Source organism: Arvicanthis niloticus, chromosome 4, assembly GCF_011762505.2.
Source record: "Arvicanthis niloticus isolate mArvNil1 chromosome 4, mArvNil1.pat.X, whole genome shotgun sequence".
Lineage (NCBI taxonomy): Eukaryota > Metazoa > Chordata > Mammalia > Rodentia > Muridae > Arvicanthis > Arvicanthis niloticus.
The window spans coordinates 94404605-94423385 of NC_047661.1; the positions used below are offsets into that span (position 1 = coordinate 94404605).

Here is an 18781-nt window from a genome sequence, read left to right on the forward strand (position 1 = left end):
TATACCTGTTTTTGTGTCATAGGTTACATGGCTGCTCCCAAGTTAGAGCCCCTCTCATATCCAGAGATTTGTTCATAAGACTGAGACTCTCCCACCTAGCAACACTGAACACATAAGAACATTAACTGGTATGTACAAGTCCTATTACTATCTTATAAGAATTGTGTCAACAATTAAGTACATACAACAAGAAGCATTCACTCTGTAAGAAGTGACCACAATTCTAAATGTGGTTTCTATAGAACGGTTTTGAAAAGAACAAGTCTAAGGAGAACATTTACAAACTCAGAAAGGTCATCTGGGAAATGACCCATACAAGAAGGATGGCCTTCCACTCAGGACTGGGACCAGGTGTAAGACAAGCCCACGCTGTGCTCGGCACTTCTTCTACCGGGACCAGACCTGCTCTGCCCCTTGGGTTGATTTAAAGTGACAGAAGCGCCCACATTTGTTTTATCTCAGGGTATTTATTTTCTCAGGACCCCAATGCATGTGTAATACCTAGAATTTATTTCAAAATTCTAGAGTTAACTGGTGAAATTAAAGCTCATTCTAAACAACACTGCAATGACAGCTGGGAAGGGAGGGATGAGGGGAAAAGAGGGAGGAAAGGAGAGAGGACAGAGGGAGGGGAGAGAGGAGGAAGGAGGGAGGGAGGAGGGAGGGGAGGGAGGGAGGGGGAGGAGGGAGGGAGGGACAGAGGAATAGGGAGAGGGAGGGAGAAAGGGAGAGGGAGGAAGGGAGAGAGAGAGAGAATGAGGGAGTGAGGGTAAGAGAGAGGGAGGGAGAGGGAGGGAGGGGGAGAAGGGTGACCTGATAGAGGTCCTTTATGACAAAGGACCTATGAATAACATGCTCAAAAGCATCACAAAGCCCCATAGGAAAGACAGGCTTGGTGCACGGCTTGAGTCAAGAGATGAGTACAGGCGCTTTATACTTAACCACGCTGTCAATCAATCAGGTATCTATTATGAGTGTGAGGTGCAAAATATCATGCCTGCTTAATTCAGCTACTAGCACCTAACCAACCCTCCCCACCAAGAGCTGGCTTTTCCTGTATGTTCTTCAGATTAGAAACAACAGCCTGCCTGCTCAGCAAATCACCCTAGTGTCCTAAGACCCGAAAGGAAACGTCAGGGTCACAGTATCCAATTCACCTATTTTACAACATGGAAAATAAGTAGAGCTGAGAGAAAGGTGACCTGACCCAGTCAGCACAGAGCCCCTTCAGGATGAAAAAGCCGTGTTTTATTGATTCTTAGCTCCGTATACAGTACTGCGTAACAAGAAAGAAAGGGGGCCACAGATAACTCTGGGTATTCCAGAAGTGAAATGAACCAGGAAGTTAAATTTCCAGGAGCAAGGCCCAGGCTTCCGGTGACTCTCAGCTTGTCCTCTCCCCTGCCTGCAATCCCATGGCCTGCCAGTAGTCATCCGCCCTCCCCACCCCTGGAAATTTTCACTTGGCAAGGCAGAGTATGGTGCCCTCCATCTAGGTCTGCAAAGAAGGCCTGGAAAGGTCACACACCAGCAAGCTTCAGGCTCCAGAGAGACCTTGGCCTTTCCTGGGAATGAGGGGAAATGTCAGCACCCTCCCTTCCCTGTAAATCAGCATACGCCTCAGTAGGAATCACAGAGCCCTGAAGAGCTAGTCCAGGTTACAGGGACGTTTGAGCCATGCTGACTTCTGCCTTCTTATGGCCCGTCCCTGCAGAGCCAGAAATTTCCAGAAACTGCGACCTGCTCATTTAGAACTCATATTGACACATTTGTGCTTTCAGAGAACCAAACTTCTACTCAAACTTACTTTTGTAAAGATTGTACTGATTTGCCAGGGAGGTTATAATATATGCATGGTTCATATTCCATTTTTCTAAGCAAACACTTATATAAATGAATGCATAGATTGATTTAAAAATTAACAATGATAACCCTCTCCTTTGCTGTCTAGAGCATCCTCTGTCTTCCATCTCCACAAAAAAAATAGCTTAGCAGGCTTTAAATTTTCTATATTATATTTCACTTATACACATATTTTCCCCCTTGGGTATGTCCTGGCTAGGTATAGATGTTCTGCACTCGAAAATGCTGATAACAGGAGAATCTGAGCTACACATAATCATTCCAAGAGTCTCTCACTAACTATCCAAAAATAAATCTACATCTAGACGAGACGGCTCATGCATGAAATCTTAACACTAAGGAGACTAAGACAAGAAAACCACTTTAAATTTAAGACCAGCCTGGGCTACTCAGAAAGTCCCAGGCCAGTAATACAGAGGACTCTGGCTCAGAGCAATACAAAACAAGATGATGATGGTGGTGGTGGTGGTGGTGGTGGTGGTGGTGGTGGTGGTGGTGGTGGTGGTAGTGGTAGTGGTGATGATGATGATGGAGGATGTTATCCACTTATAATGCACCCCTCCTGTCCTACTGAAATGTGGCCAGCGTTAACACTTCACCGACTTCATCCCAGAATAACCGCAAATAAAGTACTTACGGCATAAGCACCTATCAAGAATGCTGCGTTTGCTCTTTTCCGCTGGTCAAAAGAGGTGTAGTGCACTATTTTCTTTCTTGATAAACTGTATGACTGAAAGAAAAGAACAAAGAAAAGTATGAGAGCTACAGAAAGGCAGGAGTTACCATCTTCTCTCAACTTCAGCAAGTGTAGCAGTTCCTACAATGTAACACCTTGCAGTGGTAGCTTCTAGCTTCCATGGTATTTGGGACATGCATGCTTGGAGCTGGGGGCGGGGGGGGGGAGGCTACCGCTCACTTTCTTGGGTTTGGGCGGGGTTACTAGCTCTCTTTTCTTCAATCAACCTAAATGTAAGACTTGACAATACAACAAGCATGAACGTCTCTGAGAATGGAGATAACTGAATCATTGACTCTGTTCTCAGGAGCCATTTTGAATAATTTATTCCTGATCTTATGTATATGATTTAACCACTCTTCTTTATCCTCAGCATGACACAGACTCCAGGAGATGTGATGGACCTTTCATTCTTTACAGTCTAAGATATGTCAACCACCCTATTGTCTTCTCCAAAACTTTCATTTTTTACAGACCAATATTAAAATTTTCTTTCAAGTATATACTCTAGTAACCCCCTTTTAGTTAGCTTAAAGAAAGTTATTAGTGAAAAAAGAGAAACCATCAAAAGGTTATCAATGAACATCACAATTCAACAGCCATGTATTAAATTCATGAGCTCAATCATTAAGCACTTGGTATATGCCAGGCAATATTACAACATGCTCAGGTAATCCAAAATAAAGCCAAATGGTTTGTTCAACACATGCTAAACATGAAAAGTAATAATTAGATCTATTAAATTAAATCAAATTATTAGTCACAATTCAAATCTAGAAAACATGGGTGTGGCTCAATTAAACATAATTTCCTTGGTTTGCAAGACTGCTATGGTATAGTGACAAATGGCTACTTAAATGTAGGCACATAAGACTTCCAGGGACTGCTTCTATAGTTTGCTAAATATAGGCATACATATGTCTTTTAATATTGTCTGTAAATTCATACTGAAAATATAAGTAGGTTATTATACCCAGCACACTGAACACAGCCAACAAAAAAAATTCCACTACCATGTTATTTTCAACAAGGAAAAAAAAAGCAAAATCCAAGAACGAAGGTGCATCATTTTAGTGTATGCAGGGAAGCAGGAAGCTCCTTGTATCCCAGCTAGAGACCAAGAGACATTGAATGCCCTTTCAGACATGAATAACTTCAAATCACATGTTTTGAAAACAGTAATGTCCTTGTTAACTGAACTTTTGAAAGTTATTGTCTGACTCAGAAACAATCTGTTCTTATTGACAGCTTTTTTTTTTTTTTCATAGCAAGCAGAGGGGAAAAAGGGAGTTGTGTCTGATTCAGTTCTGTCAAGTGTATTTAGTGAAACGATTTAAAGACTTCTCGGCTATCATCAGTGGTGTTCATACATGGCTTCTTGCTTTCTCAAATTTGATTTATTGAGTCTCTGGACAATTATTTTTATTTAATTTTACTATTTGTGGTTTAATTTGTTTGTCACTTATTGCTCTTCACCAATAAGTGGGGGTGTTCACCTGTTTTGTTTTGTCTCTCCCTGAATGGCCTCGAACTCAATAAGTAGAACAAACTAGCCTTGAACTAACACAGATCCATCTGCCTCTGCCTCCAGAGGGCTCACACATGGAGATCAGAGGACAACATTGCAGAGTCTAGTCCCACCTTCCCCCATATTAAGGTGAGTCTCTTGCACATTTCTGTGGATGGGCTGTGTACTCCAGGCTAGCTGACCCACAATCTTCCATATAATTCTCCTGTCCCCATTTCCCATCTCATATTGGAATGCTGAGATGAAAGATGCGAGCTACCACATCCAGCTCTTTACGAAGGTTCCAGGAGTGAAACTCCGGTCATTGGCTTGAGAGACTGGCACTTCTGTATGTGAGCCTCCTCCTTAGCCCTACAGGTTTTAACTATTTCAAAATATTTCCCACAGAAAGCTGCCAAGGGAAGCAAAGTTGTGTTTGTTGCAAGCGTACAGCTGATTTATAAGGGGAACATTTGGCACATTTCTCCTGCTCAGATGTTTTTGGACTTCATTTTCAGAGTTTGGGTCTGCAAAGCTGAGAAATGGTTTCCATGTGGTGAAGCTTGACCACTGGCCCCCAGGTCAGGCTACAGGGAGTAGAGCTCTTGCCCAAGGGGTCAAAGCCAACTCAAAATAGATGACAGCAGAGAAGAATCTTACAAACTGCAGCCTTGTCTAGTGCCCCCCTCACCTCAGCCAGGCTCCCTCCTTAGAGTCACCCTGCCCCGTAGTGGCTGGTACCGGTGGAATTGTTCATGGGGGAGACATCCTATCTCTGCAGTGAAAAAGCATTGTGGGTAATAAAATATTTTCTCGGCTATTTAGCTGATGTTTTCTGTGATTGGACTGATAAAATAAATCAATGTTTTCTTTCAAATATGAAAAAAACACCATTTCTATAAACACACACACACACACACACACACACACACACACACACTTGCCCTGTTATGCAATCCAAGCACCCTAAAAAGAACACCATCCAGTGGGAACACATCGATAAGGCTCTTCCATGAATATGACAGTTCATATTGACAGGATCAAGAATCCTCTAAAGAGACAAACCTCCAGGTACACCAGGGAGCTTCAGCCCTGTGGGGGAGCAGCACCAGTCCACGCTCGGGGGACCCACGGTGAATTCACAGCACCAGTCCACGCTCCAGGGACCCACGGTGAATTCACAGCACCAGTCCACACTCGGGAGACCCACGGTGAATTCACAGCACCAGTCCACACTCAGGGGACCCACGGTGAATTCACAGCACCAGTCCACACTCGGGAAACCCACGGTGAATTCAAAAGAAAGCAAACTGAGCAGCAACATCCACCTCTCTGCGTTTTGAACAGCCCTTCACATTCTTGCCTCCAGGACCTACCACCATAACGGACTGTGCCCTCAGATTGCAGGTCAATAAGCCCTTCCTTCCTTCCTTCTTTCCTTCCTTCCTTCTTTCCTTCCTTCTTTCTTTCCTTCCTTCCTTCCTTCCTTCCTCCCTTTCTTCCTTCCTTCTTTCCATCTATCTTTCCTTCCTTCCATCCTTCCTTCTTTTCTTCCATCCATCCATCCATTCATCCATCCTTCAGTTGCTTGTCACAGCAGCAGAAAAAGTCAATAATAAGATAGAAAACCTTCATCATTTGGGAAGAGACCAAATTCCAGGATAGCAGGATTCTACTTTATAAACAAGCCCACCAACATTTTTTTTAATCTCTGCCTTAAGCCCAAGGGAGAGCCTCATGCCTTTGACAGGATATGGGCCTCCTCTTCATTCTGGACCATCAGCCAGGCTCTTTGGTCTCCCAGACAGGCCTGGCTCTTCAAGGACATTTGCAAAGTCCTGGTCATACATCCGGCTTTCAGTAAAGCTAACCCCGTTCTTACAGATTATTTCTTTACATGATATACTCCGAGATAAAAAAAAAAAAAAAAAAAAAAAAAAAAAAAAAACCACCACAGTACAACAGCAAAGCAACAAAAAACCATGGATCAAGTCAAACCAGTCTTAATTCCAAAACAGAAGATGTCTCTGAAAGAATACGAAGCCCTCTAGCCAACTCTGCTGCACACGACCACTACAGAGAACACTCGCTGGCCACCACCCATCTATATATAACTTAGCCTTCTTCAGTCTTCCAGACTGACATGTATTGCCTCCTGAACCCTCTCAGGCTAAGTAGACAAACAGCTCTAACAGCAGCAGCAGCCAATATCTGTTAGCCAATTACTATATCTCATTTCCCAGAACAACTCGAGCAACGCCAGAGGGGTCCACTTTAACAGTACAGAGTGCTTTTCAAAACAGAGGTCCCAAGCAAGGCTGAAATATAATAAGCACACTGCATTTTACCAGAACAGAAGCCAGGTATCAGGCAAGGCCTGCTGCAAACTCTTACACAGCCAGGTGTGGGAGGCAGGAGGAATCCAGACCTCTCTCACTGAGGCTGATAATTGGAGCAAACCTTAATTATGAGGCCCTAACCAGTCTTGTGGCTCAGAATTTATTAAATAAGTCCTGGACTGAAAAGGTCAGCAGTATGGAAATTTTTTAGAAATAAAAAATAAAATAAATTTAAACCTAAACTGCATTATATTTCATTATTATATTATTGTGGGAACACTGCATGCTTGCAGAAGACTGGTAAAGAGGGTTCTGGAGAGCTCAGAAGGCATTGGCCACTGGGCCTTCCCAGAGTTTCTGATTCAGTGGAGTAGAGTCTGGGAAATATACTAGATACATCTACCAGTAAGTTCTGGAAAAATGTTACACACAAATATTATGCCATCCCTCCCCACCCCCTTGAAATGCTGTGATCATGAAACACCATGCATTTAATGAAACTGCCTCCTGAAAAACATTGAAGTCCCTTGTAAAAGAATTCCAAGTCATGCTATCCACCTTTTAAAAGCACATTACAGAAAAAACATTTCCACAGTCTCCTGAGAAACTCTTGTCACAATAAACAAATGCACCTGCTACAGGAGAGGACACCTCAGAAACAAGGCCCTTCAATGGTCTCTTAACAAAGCCACTTTCAGTGGGGTTACTCCAGAGGTTCAAAATTCAGACACTCCCAAGGTTTTAGAACTTGGAGTGGGTCAGGTGACAAACGACAAAAGCAGGTGCTCTCAAAGCACACGTAACTCAACCCTGCTGTTTCCATGCAGGACCCGGGCATAGCACTGTCAGAGCCTTCCATGTCTGAAAGAAGCCTCGAATCCAAATTCTGTTGTCATTTTCATCAGTCACAGAAGCTGACCAGAGATTTAAATGTCTCTTTAAAAAAAAAAATAGACTTACTGTGAATCCCTGAAACTTATTCTGTAAACCAACACTGTCCTTGAACACACAGAGACTCCCCTGCCTCTGCCTCCCAAGTTCAGGAATTAAAGGTGCACACGACTGCACTTTGCTCAAATTTGACAGTTTTGTTTGTTTGTTTGTTTGTTTGTTTTTGTTTTAAGAGAAGTTATCCATCACAAGGCATGTCTATAGACAGAATGGCAACCACTTTGCTATGCCTGGTTACCAGACTGAAAAAGTCCCAACATTCCTATCAGCATGAATTGAGCAGCTGCTCCAGAGACACTTAATGAGGGACACCCTGTCTCTAGCTGTTGTGTGATCTCAGTTTACGAATATTTGATGCAAAAAGTGGCTAGGGCCTCTTTCGAACAAGGGAACAACTACACAAGCATGGAAACAGGACACATGCTATACAATGATGGTTCCGTGAGACGGTCAGCAGAACAGCATCTAGCCATTTACATCGATCGTCAAGCCTGCAGAGACTTCCAGACCTGCTTCGCTTCCCAGAGAATCAAAGTTTTATGAGATAAATCGCAATAAGTATGTAGCATATCGTCAAAAATATTTAATAGTGCTTGTCAAGCAGGGAAGGTGACACTGTGACAGACTGATTCAAACGTCAAGGGGATGGGGCCACATGCACATTTTCCGTCTTTGAATGAAAAACTATGGGAAAGGTTGCATTCAGGCGTAGTCATATAAAACAAACCAGCCATGGAAACTCAGAGGTCAGAGGAAAGGAAAGCATGCTAACATAGGAATAGCACAGAGTGGCCTTAGAGGACAGTGACATACACGGATCATGCACTTGTTCCATTTAGATCAGGAAACCACAGACCATGTAACCATCCAGCAGCAAAATGTGATGCAAGTAAGTGCAAAGCTAAGAGAAACAGAGTTTGTCGGTCACGTGATGGCTCCTGGACTCTTCAGCAGCCTCCCGATAACGTCGTTCACCATGCTAGAAGGAAAGTGTTGGAATCGTTTGGCTAGTATAGTGTGTCTAATTAAGCTATGCATGTCAGTCCGACTGGAGTAAGGAAGATACCAGCACAGCTAGACTAATATACTCCTTAATAAGAAAACAGCCCATGCACAGCAAGCGTTGCCAGGGACCGTGTCAGATTAAGGAGATGGACAGCGCGGGAATCATGGTGGCCAAGGCATCATTCTCTTGCTGGTTAACTAGGTTAGCCCAGTAATGGCCATGACAATGAGCACCTCAACAGCCATCAGGGGTCACTGCCAAAGCGATAAAGTGAACCTGTCTTCCAGGGAGCAGCCAGGGTGGCCCCTGTTTACCTCCAGCTTTCTCAGGAAAGGGACATCCTTGAACATTTCCTTTGGCTGCACAAAATAAAGCGTGGTTCATGTTTTGTTTGGAGCTAAGATAAAAACAGTTGATTTATTATTATTATTATTATTATTATTATTATTATTATTTTAAAAGAAAACAACTGCTTCTTTATGGTCTATTTTTTGTTTGTTTGTTTGTTTGTTTCAAACCCAGGAGATTGCATTAATAAATGGCACATTTGGTCAAAAAAAACCCAAAAAAACCCACATTCATAAAATTAGTTCTCAGTAGGCAAAGGCAGGAGGATGAAGCATTCAGACCATCTTCAGCTGTGCAGTAAACTCCAGGTCAGCTAGCCTGGGTTACCAGAGACCCTGTCTCCAAAGGGTGTGGGTGCATGTCTGTATGTGCGTTGTACAAGTGTGTGTGTGTGTGTGTGTGTGTGTGTGTGTGTGTGTGTGTGTGTGTGCCTGTGCATGCGTGATCATTCTGATCAAGCGGTTAAAAGCACTTGAGAATTCTCTGAGGAGAGTCCTCTGGCCTGAGCATTTCTGAATGCATACAAAACATCCATTCTAGCCTTACAAGTTCTAAATGTGCTTATTCTCGTGAGATACAGTCCCACTACCTCTTAAACTACCCGAACTGTCTCCAGAATGTAGCTCACTTTTCTTCTCCCCAGTCCCATCAACCTGAGACAGAAGAGGACTGTGTGAGGAGATGGAGACATGGTTTTGTAGTTATAGGAAGAGGGTGTCTGTCATTACATCAAAAGAGTTCTTGTGTACAAGGACCTGAGAGTGTGGCAGCTGCCTGGGTTCCAGGATAGAATTACTGCTCCTAGCCATTCAGCCACAAGGGCATTCCCAGAACCCACCCCCTGCCAGGCCCCTCTGTGCTTTAATGCAATCCTTTCTTCCAGGATGTCCGTTCTTCTTGCGCTTTTATGCTGGAAAGGTAGTGGGGATGCTTTGTAAGTGGCTCTGAATATTCTTTGAATCCTTTCAAAATGGCCCAAGATGACAGTAATTGTCCTGTTGATTCATAGCAGCAGCTGGTTTTTACTTCTTAAGCTGCTGCCCTAGAAAACGTCTCCTTTTTTCTAATTTTTTTTAGCCCGAGCTGAAAGTTTCTGTTTCTCTGAGGAAAAGTAAAATCAATATGTAACAATGTGCTAACTCTATTAAGAAAAGCTTGTTCAGTCGTATCGTATTACTTTTATTAAATCTTCAGGTTTTTCAATTAGCTTTGAGGTTTGTTTTTTTTTTTTTTTTTTTAACTGATTGACTGATTGAATTAGAATTTATTTTATTTATTTATTTTTTTTAATGAACTGCCAATTTTGTCTCCTGCTACAGCCTGGAAGCGTTTACGCTGCAGCTCAGGGTTCTTAGCATTGTCTGAGCCACGGATACCTTTGAGAACTAATAAGGAGCTGTGATTCTTCTCAGAAGAAAAATAAAAGTACACACCAAAGTGTCCATTGAATTTCAGGATTTATAGATTCCTGGAAATTCCAGGATGCGAATTCCTGCCCTCGTCTGTCAATCACGGATAATGCTTTCCACTAAACAACGCACACGCCTTTGTCAGTTGTGTTCCTGCCCCTGAGATCAAGTCTCTCCTCTCTGGTCACTGCTTCTTCACAGGTAGAATTGGTCAGAAGCAGCAAATTCTGACCTATGATTGTGTAACTCCTTAGTTACAATTTGTCAAGCACTTTAAAATGAGCAGATGTTTTTGTTGCTGGTGGGCATAATGCTTTTTTTGTTCGGGGCACTCGAAGCAAATATTTAATAAATAATTTTTCCATTCTGGCCAACATAATTAAAACTAAAGTCACTGGGAATCAAGTGTGCATGGACGCATCAAAAGAAAAAAAAATCAGTAAATTTGCAGTAAATCATCATCTCAAAGCACTGCCCTGAAAAAAAAATCTATGACATCTAAGAAATGAGAAACTTGGAGATTCACAGCAAAAAATGTCTACGTGCCTCAGGCGTAAAACTAGGAAGGAAAAAAAATCATAAAATCTTAAATTGAAGGAAGAAAAGTTTTCCAAACTAGAAAGCACATGCCTAAAGCAATGTTACAAAAATAAAAAATAAAAAAATAATTAATAAAATGGTGAATGCTTAAAAACCACACAATAAGATTTCTAACAAGAAGTTATTAACTGAAATAATGCTAAGAAGGAGTAGAAGAAGAAGGTTCAGCAGGCAAAGGTACTTGCCACTACGCCTGGCAACCTGAGTTTGATCCCCAGGTTATAATGAAGAACTGACTTCTGTAAGATTGTCCTCTGACCTCCGCACACATATCACACACACACACACACACACACACACACACACACACACACTAAGGAATGAAGCCAGATCAATCAGACAGTCCATGGTGACAAATCAAATACATCATCGGGAGAAAGTACAAGGCTCAGGGTAGCAAGAGTACTGGGGTTTCCAGGAAATCAGCACACGAAATCATCCGCAGAAGAATGTAATGGCAGCGAGGTGCCCTGGCCCTGTCTAGATGAGGAGCCACGGAGAGCAAAGGAGAGGCATCAGTCAGATACCAACGCTCTGGGAGGATGGAGAGATTGCAAGTATAGAGATGCTGCTGGCAGAGTGACCACCTGTGTAACGAGAGAAGTAATTTCCAAATAGGAGAGCAAAGAGTCTAAGTTCCTCAGTCAGGATGGCCGCCACAGGCACTGGAAAGGTAAAATGGCCCAGAAACAATTGAATGAGCATAGAAGGATCCTAAACCCAAGCCCCGTCCCCCGCACGCCCCCACCTGACCTGCCAAGGCGAAGGTCAGAACGTGAACAATTCCACCCAGGATTCGAGGCAGGTCACACATCTCCTAGGCTTCTCATCTCGCCCTGTGATCTCTTCACAGCCACCGTTTATATTCCTAAAAGTACCCTGACCAGCTTCCCATAGGAAATGACAGCAACTGAGTCAGAGCAGGTGTTTAAAAACTTCCTGTAAGAGCTCTTAGATTTCCTATCTGAATTTACAGATGTGACACTGGGAAAGTGATTTGGCATAGCAGCTTAATTTTGAAATTTGGTATTTTTTTTTTTTGAGACAAGGTCTCCCTATTTTGTGGCTCTGGATGTCCTGGAACTGACTGTGGAGAACAGGCCTCAAACTCACAGATATCTACCTGCCTCTCTGCCTCACAAGTGCTGGAGTTAAGGGTGTGGCTAGAATTCTTACTTTATTGATGAAAAATGGATTCCACAAATCTGAAGCAATTCTGGCTTTGGATTGCTAAAGTAAATCTTTGTCTCCTGATACAGAAATTCCATTTGATATGGTTTACTGAAAGAGCCCGTGACTTATTAACACTGGAGTTTTGGAAAGCTACAGAGTACCCATTAATTTTATTAAAGCTAAATATGTAATTCCAGGCATATATAGCTGATTACTTATCACTGGAATAAAGCAAGGGGGTTGTCTGAACTTCGATGAACTTTCATAATGATGTAAGGAAGTTTTGGAAATGAAAGGAAATTTAAACAAATCTTTAATACACATTTACTAAAACTGTTAGGTATAGAATATGGTAGGAAAAAAAACAACTCAATTATATCTAGTCTACAGTCACTATAGAACACTGAGATAGATGCATAATCTGATCATTAATAATGATTTCTTTCTCTCTAGTAACTCCAGATAGTATTGAGGTCACATATAATTACTTGTAATACATGGATCATGCTAACTACATGATACTGTAACTAGGAAATAGGAGTTTGAGAGATGGCTTAGTGGGTAAGATCATTTGCTATACAAGTGTAAGGAGCTAAGCTTGGATCCACAGTACCCGTGGAAAAGTGGGGGATGGGCTGACTACATAGATTGGGAAACCCAGACCTAGAGGACAAAGAAAGGTAGATCCCAAAAACTTGCTAGTTACACAGACTGGCCAAATGGTAAGCTACAGTTTCAGTGAGAGATCCTGTCTCAAGGGAATAAGGTCGAGTGATAGAGGATACCCAATGTCTTCCTCTAGACACACACACACATACCACAGATATGTACACACACACACACACACACGAGAGAGAGAGAGAGAGAGAGAGAGAGAGAGAGAGACAGACAGAGAGAGACAGAGACAGAGAGAGACAGAGAGAGACAGAGAGAGAAACAGAGAGAGAGAAACAGAGAGAGAAACAGAGAGAGAAACAGAGAGAACCCCTAGATCCTCCCAAAATAAGGTTCAAGCATTGAGTGATGACTCTTCCATTATTTGTTCAGTCATTTAAAATTCATTTATATAAAAAAGATTATTTATTTATTTTGATATCATAAAAAAATCTATTTTTCTAATTACAGACAGTAGCTGCTTGGCTCTTGTTTCCTTAAATGAACTTACAAAGTCATTTTCAAGCCAGATAATACTGCATCCTTTAATTCCTAAATGAGTTGGGTGTGATAGTTTTTCATGTTATGTAGTTATTAACTGAAAATGTCATTGTATGACCATATAACATGTTGAGGTCAACAGCAAAAATCTATAAATGTATAAAGCATATAATATATTCTACAGGAAATGCTCTGCCAGACTATATTTATGTCTAAGTTCAACCAAAAACCAAAGGCACTCACTGAGCAGCTATGTGTATAAGACACTGTACTATAGAACAACCACACTTTATCTAACATAGAGAATAAAAACACTAAGCTTTACAAGTCTGTGACTATCTTACAAGCATACATTGTGGTGTACTGTTTTCCAAACTGAAACATCCAAGAGGTCCACTTATAGATTAAAAGAAAAATATAAATATTGGTTTTCATTTAGCAAACTTAATAATCCTAGTACTATAAATGTTACTTTTCTTATATACTCAAGAGTTTAAAAGGAAGAAGTCCACATGACAACATCTATATGTGCATACAGAACATGAGAAGGACCTCACGTAATATAAACACTGCAGGCTAACACTGAACGCCTGCCCACATGCTGTCATAGCAGGTAATTCATGGGTCTCACTTGGTTATTAACTCTACAAAGATGATGTTTAACAAACTTTTCCATTGTGACCAAACAAAACCTGGTTATACTCCTGATGAGACCCTTCCTTCATCACCTTATAACAACATCTACAAACAGATGTGAAGGCTTTGGACAAATTACCCTATGAAAGAATCTGACAGAGAGACTCATTAGCAATCTGAAAGGCTGTGTGCCCCTCTCTTGGATCATGATTGCGGTGACTCCACTCAGCTCGTATTGCAGTTGTCCTGAAGAAAGAATGAGGTTGACATGTCCTTTGTGGCATAATCCGGAGGATCGATTTCAACTCCTGGGTGACCTCTCACAAATTTCTAAAGATCTAAACCACCCGATTAAATCTCGTGTGTGCAAAGCCATCCCACTGGGCAGGTTTTCTGGCTTAAACATTTTCATCCCAAGACATAAACACATCTAGAATACTCACTTTTAGTTTCTTGTTTAGCTTACAGCAGTATCTGTACACCATTGCCAAGTTCAGAGGTCCAAAATCTGCATAGAAACTGAGATATATACATATATAAAATAGCATTTAGTACAAGCACAGTTTTCAGTAATATAGATGCTCACTTTTAATTTCACCTAATTTGTAATCAAATTCAAATCATCTTTAGGAAGGTTCAGCACTTAAGTGGTCTGGTCCGTACCAGGCTGGGGAACTCAGTTCCACTCTTCTGCTCTACAGTTCTAAATAATTTCTTAAGACACAACTATTTGGGCAATTTTGAGTTAGAAGTCCTTTTAACTCCCGACTGTGCCATTTAGGAGAAAGAACTGAAAAAGCAGCCAAGGGGATGAGGGGTGTGGATTCACCTGTGTGGAACTACTCTCTCCTGCTTTTACTTCTTCACCGACTCCATTGTGAAGCTCACCAACTTTATTCTAATTCCAAGTCTTCCCCTCAAACACCCCCAAGTCCTCTCGGATCTTATGTGCAGTGATCCTTTTCTTTCTTTTTTTTTTTTCCTGTCCTTCTTAAACTTCCTGTATTATAAGACATGTTGGCGCTTCTTCTATTCCCCTGCCTCTCCAGAATACAGTCACCAACCTGTATGCAAATCTCTCTTATCCACTGTCATGAGTGAAATCGGTGACCCAATGGGGAGGAAATGAGAACCGCATATAAACAGATACCTAACTGCCTTGCTTAGGGCAACACTGTTTTTGCAGCAGAGACTGTCCTGTTCTTGGGTTTCTTGGAAGCAGCATATTTTTACCAGCAGCTGGACCCACCTTCCAATAGGCCTTTAACACCTCAGTGTGCGGATAAGCCACCTTTCCTTCAAAATAGCCCTGAGCTTTTCTGAGTCACTGAGCAGAAACCTCTCAAACACAGTAAAGCAAAACCAATTCTTTTATCTAATGAGCTACCACTCTCATTATAACCCTTCCCTTTCTGGTTCCCTTCCAAGATGGAGAAACTACGCTCCCCTTCATCCTAGCCATGTTCTGGTGGAGTTCCCAGTCTCCTTCCCAAAGGAAGGCTCCTCACTAACTCAAGGATGATCCCAGCAGCCAGCAACCTGAAGCTTAACACAGCATGCTCTCAGCCTCCAAACAGGTCCCCTTAGGATCTGCAGTCCAAGGAAGCATCCACCCCTTAACCTCCAAACCTTTCTCCCACTCCTAACACAACCCTCCATTCATATCAGGTCTCTTACCTAGAATACTCGCCCCTCTTGTCACTCAGTGTCCTCAAGATGGCCTTAAAATGCAACCTCCACAAAGCCCTTCCAGTCACATTAGAAAGCTCTAACCAAGCTTTGCTCAAAGTCCTTAAAACTTACTATTTCAGTGACTCTTTCAACAAGCATCCATAACATCAGATGTTCTGGAGACTATTACATGTTGATTCTGCCTCCTCAGCTGCAACATGAGCCTCCCCATCAAGAACCCTATTTATTTAGACCTTACATATTTGGGGGAAAAAATGTCCTAGATGTGATGCAACAAAAACCGAAGCATCATGGAGAAATGCTCATTAGTACTCTAAATTCAACTCAGCCTGAAAGCACAAATGTATTAAATACCACCAAGCTTGAAAAAAATCGTCTTGAAAACACCCTCTTAATGAGAAAGACATTTAATTTTTTTTTCTGCCACCCAAATCACATATGTCAAATGTCACTCCAACTACAAGTCGGCCGATACCTACTGGTCTTTAGGTGGGTGTGTTTTGGAACTTATATTATAGCACTAAAATTGGCCACTTTTGTATACACCATTCATGAAAAAGATAATGCAAGATGGCCCAAAAAGAGACGTCTAATGATTTGAAGTAAAAAGTTCCTTATTCACTTCTAAAGTCCCCAGTATGGTGTTAACTTATTTCTAAAGTTCCCGGTGAGATGCAAGGCTATAAACATAAACAAGAACCCACTGAAAACCACCAAAATGCGGGCTGGAGGTACATGAGTGACTCAGCACACACTTAGCTTGCACAAGGCCTGGGTTCAACCCCAGCACAGGGAAAGAAAATGAGAGTGAACCGAGTATTAACAGATACCTAACTCCATTGCTTAGGACAATATGATTTACAGCAGAGATTTTCTTATTCTTGGGATTATTGGAAGCAGTGCCTCCTAACAAACATACCTTGGTTTTTTTGTTTTGTTTTTTTTTTCTATTAGCACATGCATATTGACCATTAAATGTGGAATTTTGGTCATTATCTCAGCTTTTTAAATTCTTGCTGAACAAGCTTCAAAAAAGTACAAATTGGAACTAAAGAGGTAACAGTTTAAAGGCTGTTCTTCCAGAGGACCAGGGTTCAATTCCCAGCACCCCCATGGGGGCTCACAACCATCTGTAAGTTTAGTCCCAGAAAATCCAGTGCCCTTTGTGCATTTTCCAAATACATAGCACACACATGCATGCAAACAAAACACCTATGCAAATATGTATATGTGTGTGTATGTGTATATATATATAATGAAAACAAAAAAAATAAGAAAAAAAGCATGAAGACTCTAAGTCATGTAATTCTAACTTCATTCTAAACATTATGTATCAACTTCAACCTCCTATTCAAAGCTACACAGTTTAACAGTGAAGCTTACTTATATGAATTCACTTTTGGAGGCAGGGTTAATGATCAGAACTATTTTACCAAGTTCAAGGAAGGGAAGTGGGTATCCTCACACAAAATCAAGTTAGCCAAATGCAGACTTCATCATTACAACGAACTGCAGTTCTCCAACATGGTAAATAGATGTAGGCGTCTTAAAATGATAAATAAAAATTTCAGTTTTTATATCTGAAAACTGAAGACATTTCCCATTAAAATGACTCAAAAGCCACATGAGCCAAACAGCCACAGAACTGGCCTGTGAGAAGCAATAATGGACAACGCCCATCAAGATGAAAAAGCCATAGACACAAAACTGGCCACCACAAATAAAGAAATTGCTAAGCACCAAAATACAGATACCAATAAAGTGTATTCAGTGGCAAATACTATCCAAACAGTAAGGGAGAGAAGAAACTCAAAAAGGCATCCTTAGAAGGACAGTGGGACAGTGGTGGCATACACCTTTAATTCCAGCACAGGATCTCTGTGAATTCAGCTTGGTCTACAGAGAAAGTTCCAGAACAACCAAGGCTACGCAGAGAAACCCTGTTGAGAGAAAGAGAGAGAGAGAGAGAGAGAGAGAGAGAGAGAGAGAGAGAGAGAATCCCTTTGCTAGCCCCTGAAACAAGAAATACACACAGACTCATAATTTGTTTGTTTGTTTGTTTGTTTGTTTGTTTGTTTTTAAGAAAAAAATCTGAAAGCAGGCTCCCTTGGACTTGTAGTTCAAACACTGACCAGTGTCTTCTCCATTCTGTCAAATTCCAACAAAATATCTCAACTCAAAGGCAAGTGAAGACCCCGCTCCCACTCTGTCTCGAGAAATATTCCAGTCTCATTGGGCTAGGTGGACATAGTTCATTGTATCACAGCTCCTTCATCTCCAAATGAATGAAATGTAGTTGATCTCCCCACTGACACATGCTCCTCCTCGAATAAGGTTGGCAAATTATAGCTCTATAGCTACAGAGAATCTCAACAAGTTTAAGAACTGAACATCAGGCAACAGGTTTTTCTATTCAATAAGTGTAAAAACCCAAAATCAAATTATTTTGATTTGACAGCAAAAAAATTAAAAAAAAAAAAAAAAAAAAAAAAAAAAAAAAAAAAAAAAAAAAAAAAAAACCCTGGCATATGAAGTGTATGGAGTCCTGCGGAGGGAGAAAGAAGGAAGGCTGTGTCCTTCTCAAAGGACCATGGAAGAGAAGCCCAGGTACAGAGAAAACACTTCCCAGGGTCACCTGGCTTTACAACAACCACAGTGTAACCAGCATAGACTGCTCGTCTCACAAGATTTACAAAGCTGATGGCTTATGATTATCTTTGGTGTAATTTATGTGAGTCTGTCCCTAAGGAGATCATTGTTTAAAGCACCACGATACCTTATTCTACACATTAGAAGCTTTGCGTAAAACTGTTCAACCCCTTGGCAAAAAGAAAGACTACTTTCCAGGCACCACTTGGCCCCCCGCCATGAAATTTATGGCCACCCATTCTGAGCAAGATGCTACAAGTTAACATATTAATCAACATATTAATTCAGCTCTTGTGAAACCAAAAGAAATTTTGCTTTTAAAATAGGATGCCTTACGCTGTAAGAGATGCCAATACTTTGCTTTTCATGTGTTCAGTGTGTGTGTGTGTGTGTGTGTGTGTGTGTGTGTGTGTGTGTGTGTGTTTGTATATATTCATGTATGGAGCTGCATATGTGCCACCTATGAATGTGGAGATCTGAGGCCCCAAGGCCAACCTTTGGGTGTTGTTCCTCACTTCTCCTTGTTTGAAAGTTTCTTCGAGTCTGTGTGAGCTTGACGACCTGGCCCAGGAGCTTCTGGAGAGCATCCTGTCTCCTCCTACTATCTCCCAGTAGGGCCGTGCTAGAATTACAGGCTCTGGTGCTGCAGCATTGGACACTTCTGTGAGTTCTAGCAATGTAAACTCAGGTTATCGGACAAGCCTTATACCTAACTGG

At 41.5% G+C, this 18781-nt stretch overlaps 1 protein-coding gene across 3 annotated transcripts in view; it reads right to left on the reverse strand.

Moving 5' to 3' along the window:
• Cdc14a (cell division cycle 14A) overlaps positions 1-18781 on the reverse strand; it is a 149193-nt gene that overhangs the window by 114095 nt on the left and 16317 nt on the right. For all 3 annotated transcript variants that reach the window (XM_034501115.2, XM_034501114.2, XM_076933164.1), the window contains exons 3-4: positions 14167-14242; positions 2501-2593 (exon numbers count right to left, since the gene is read on the reverse strand). In XM_034501115.2, coding sequence (XP_034357006.1) covers positions 2501-2593; positions 14167-14242 — 169 coding nt within the window. The remainder of the gene's footprint in view (positions 1-2500; positions 2594-14166; positions 14243-18781) is intronic.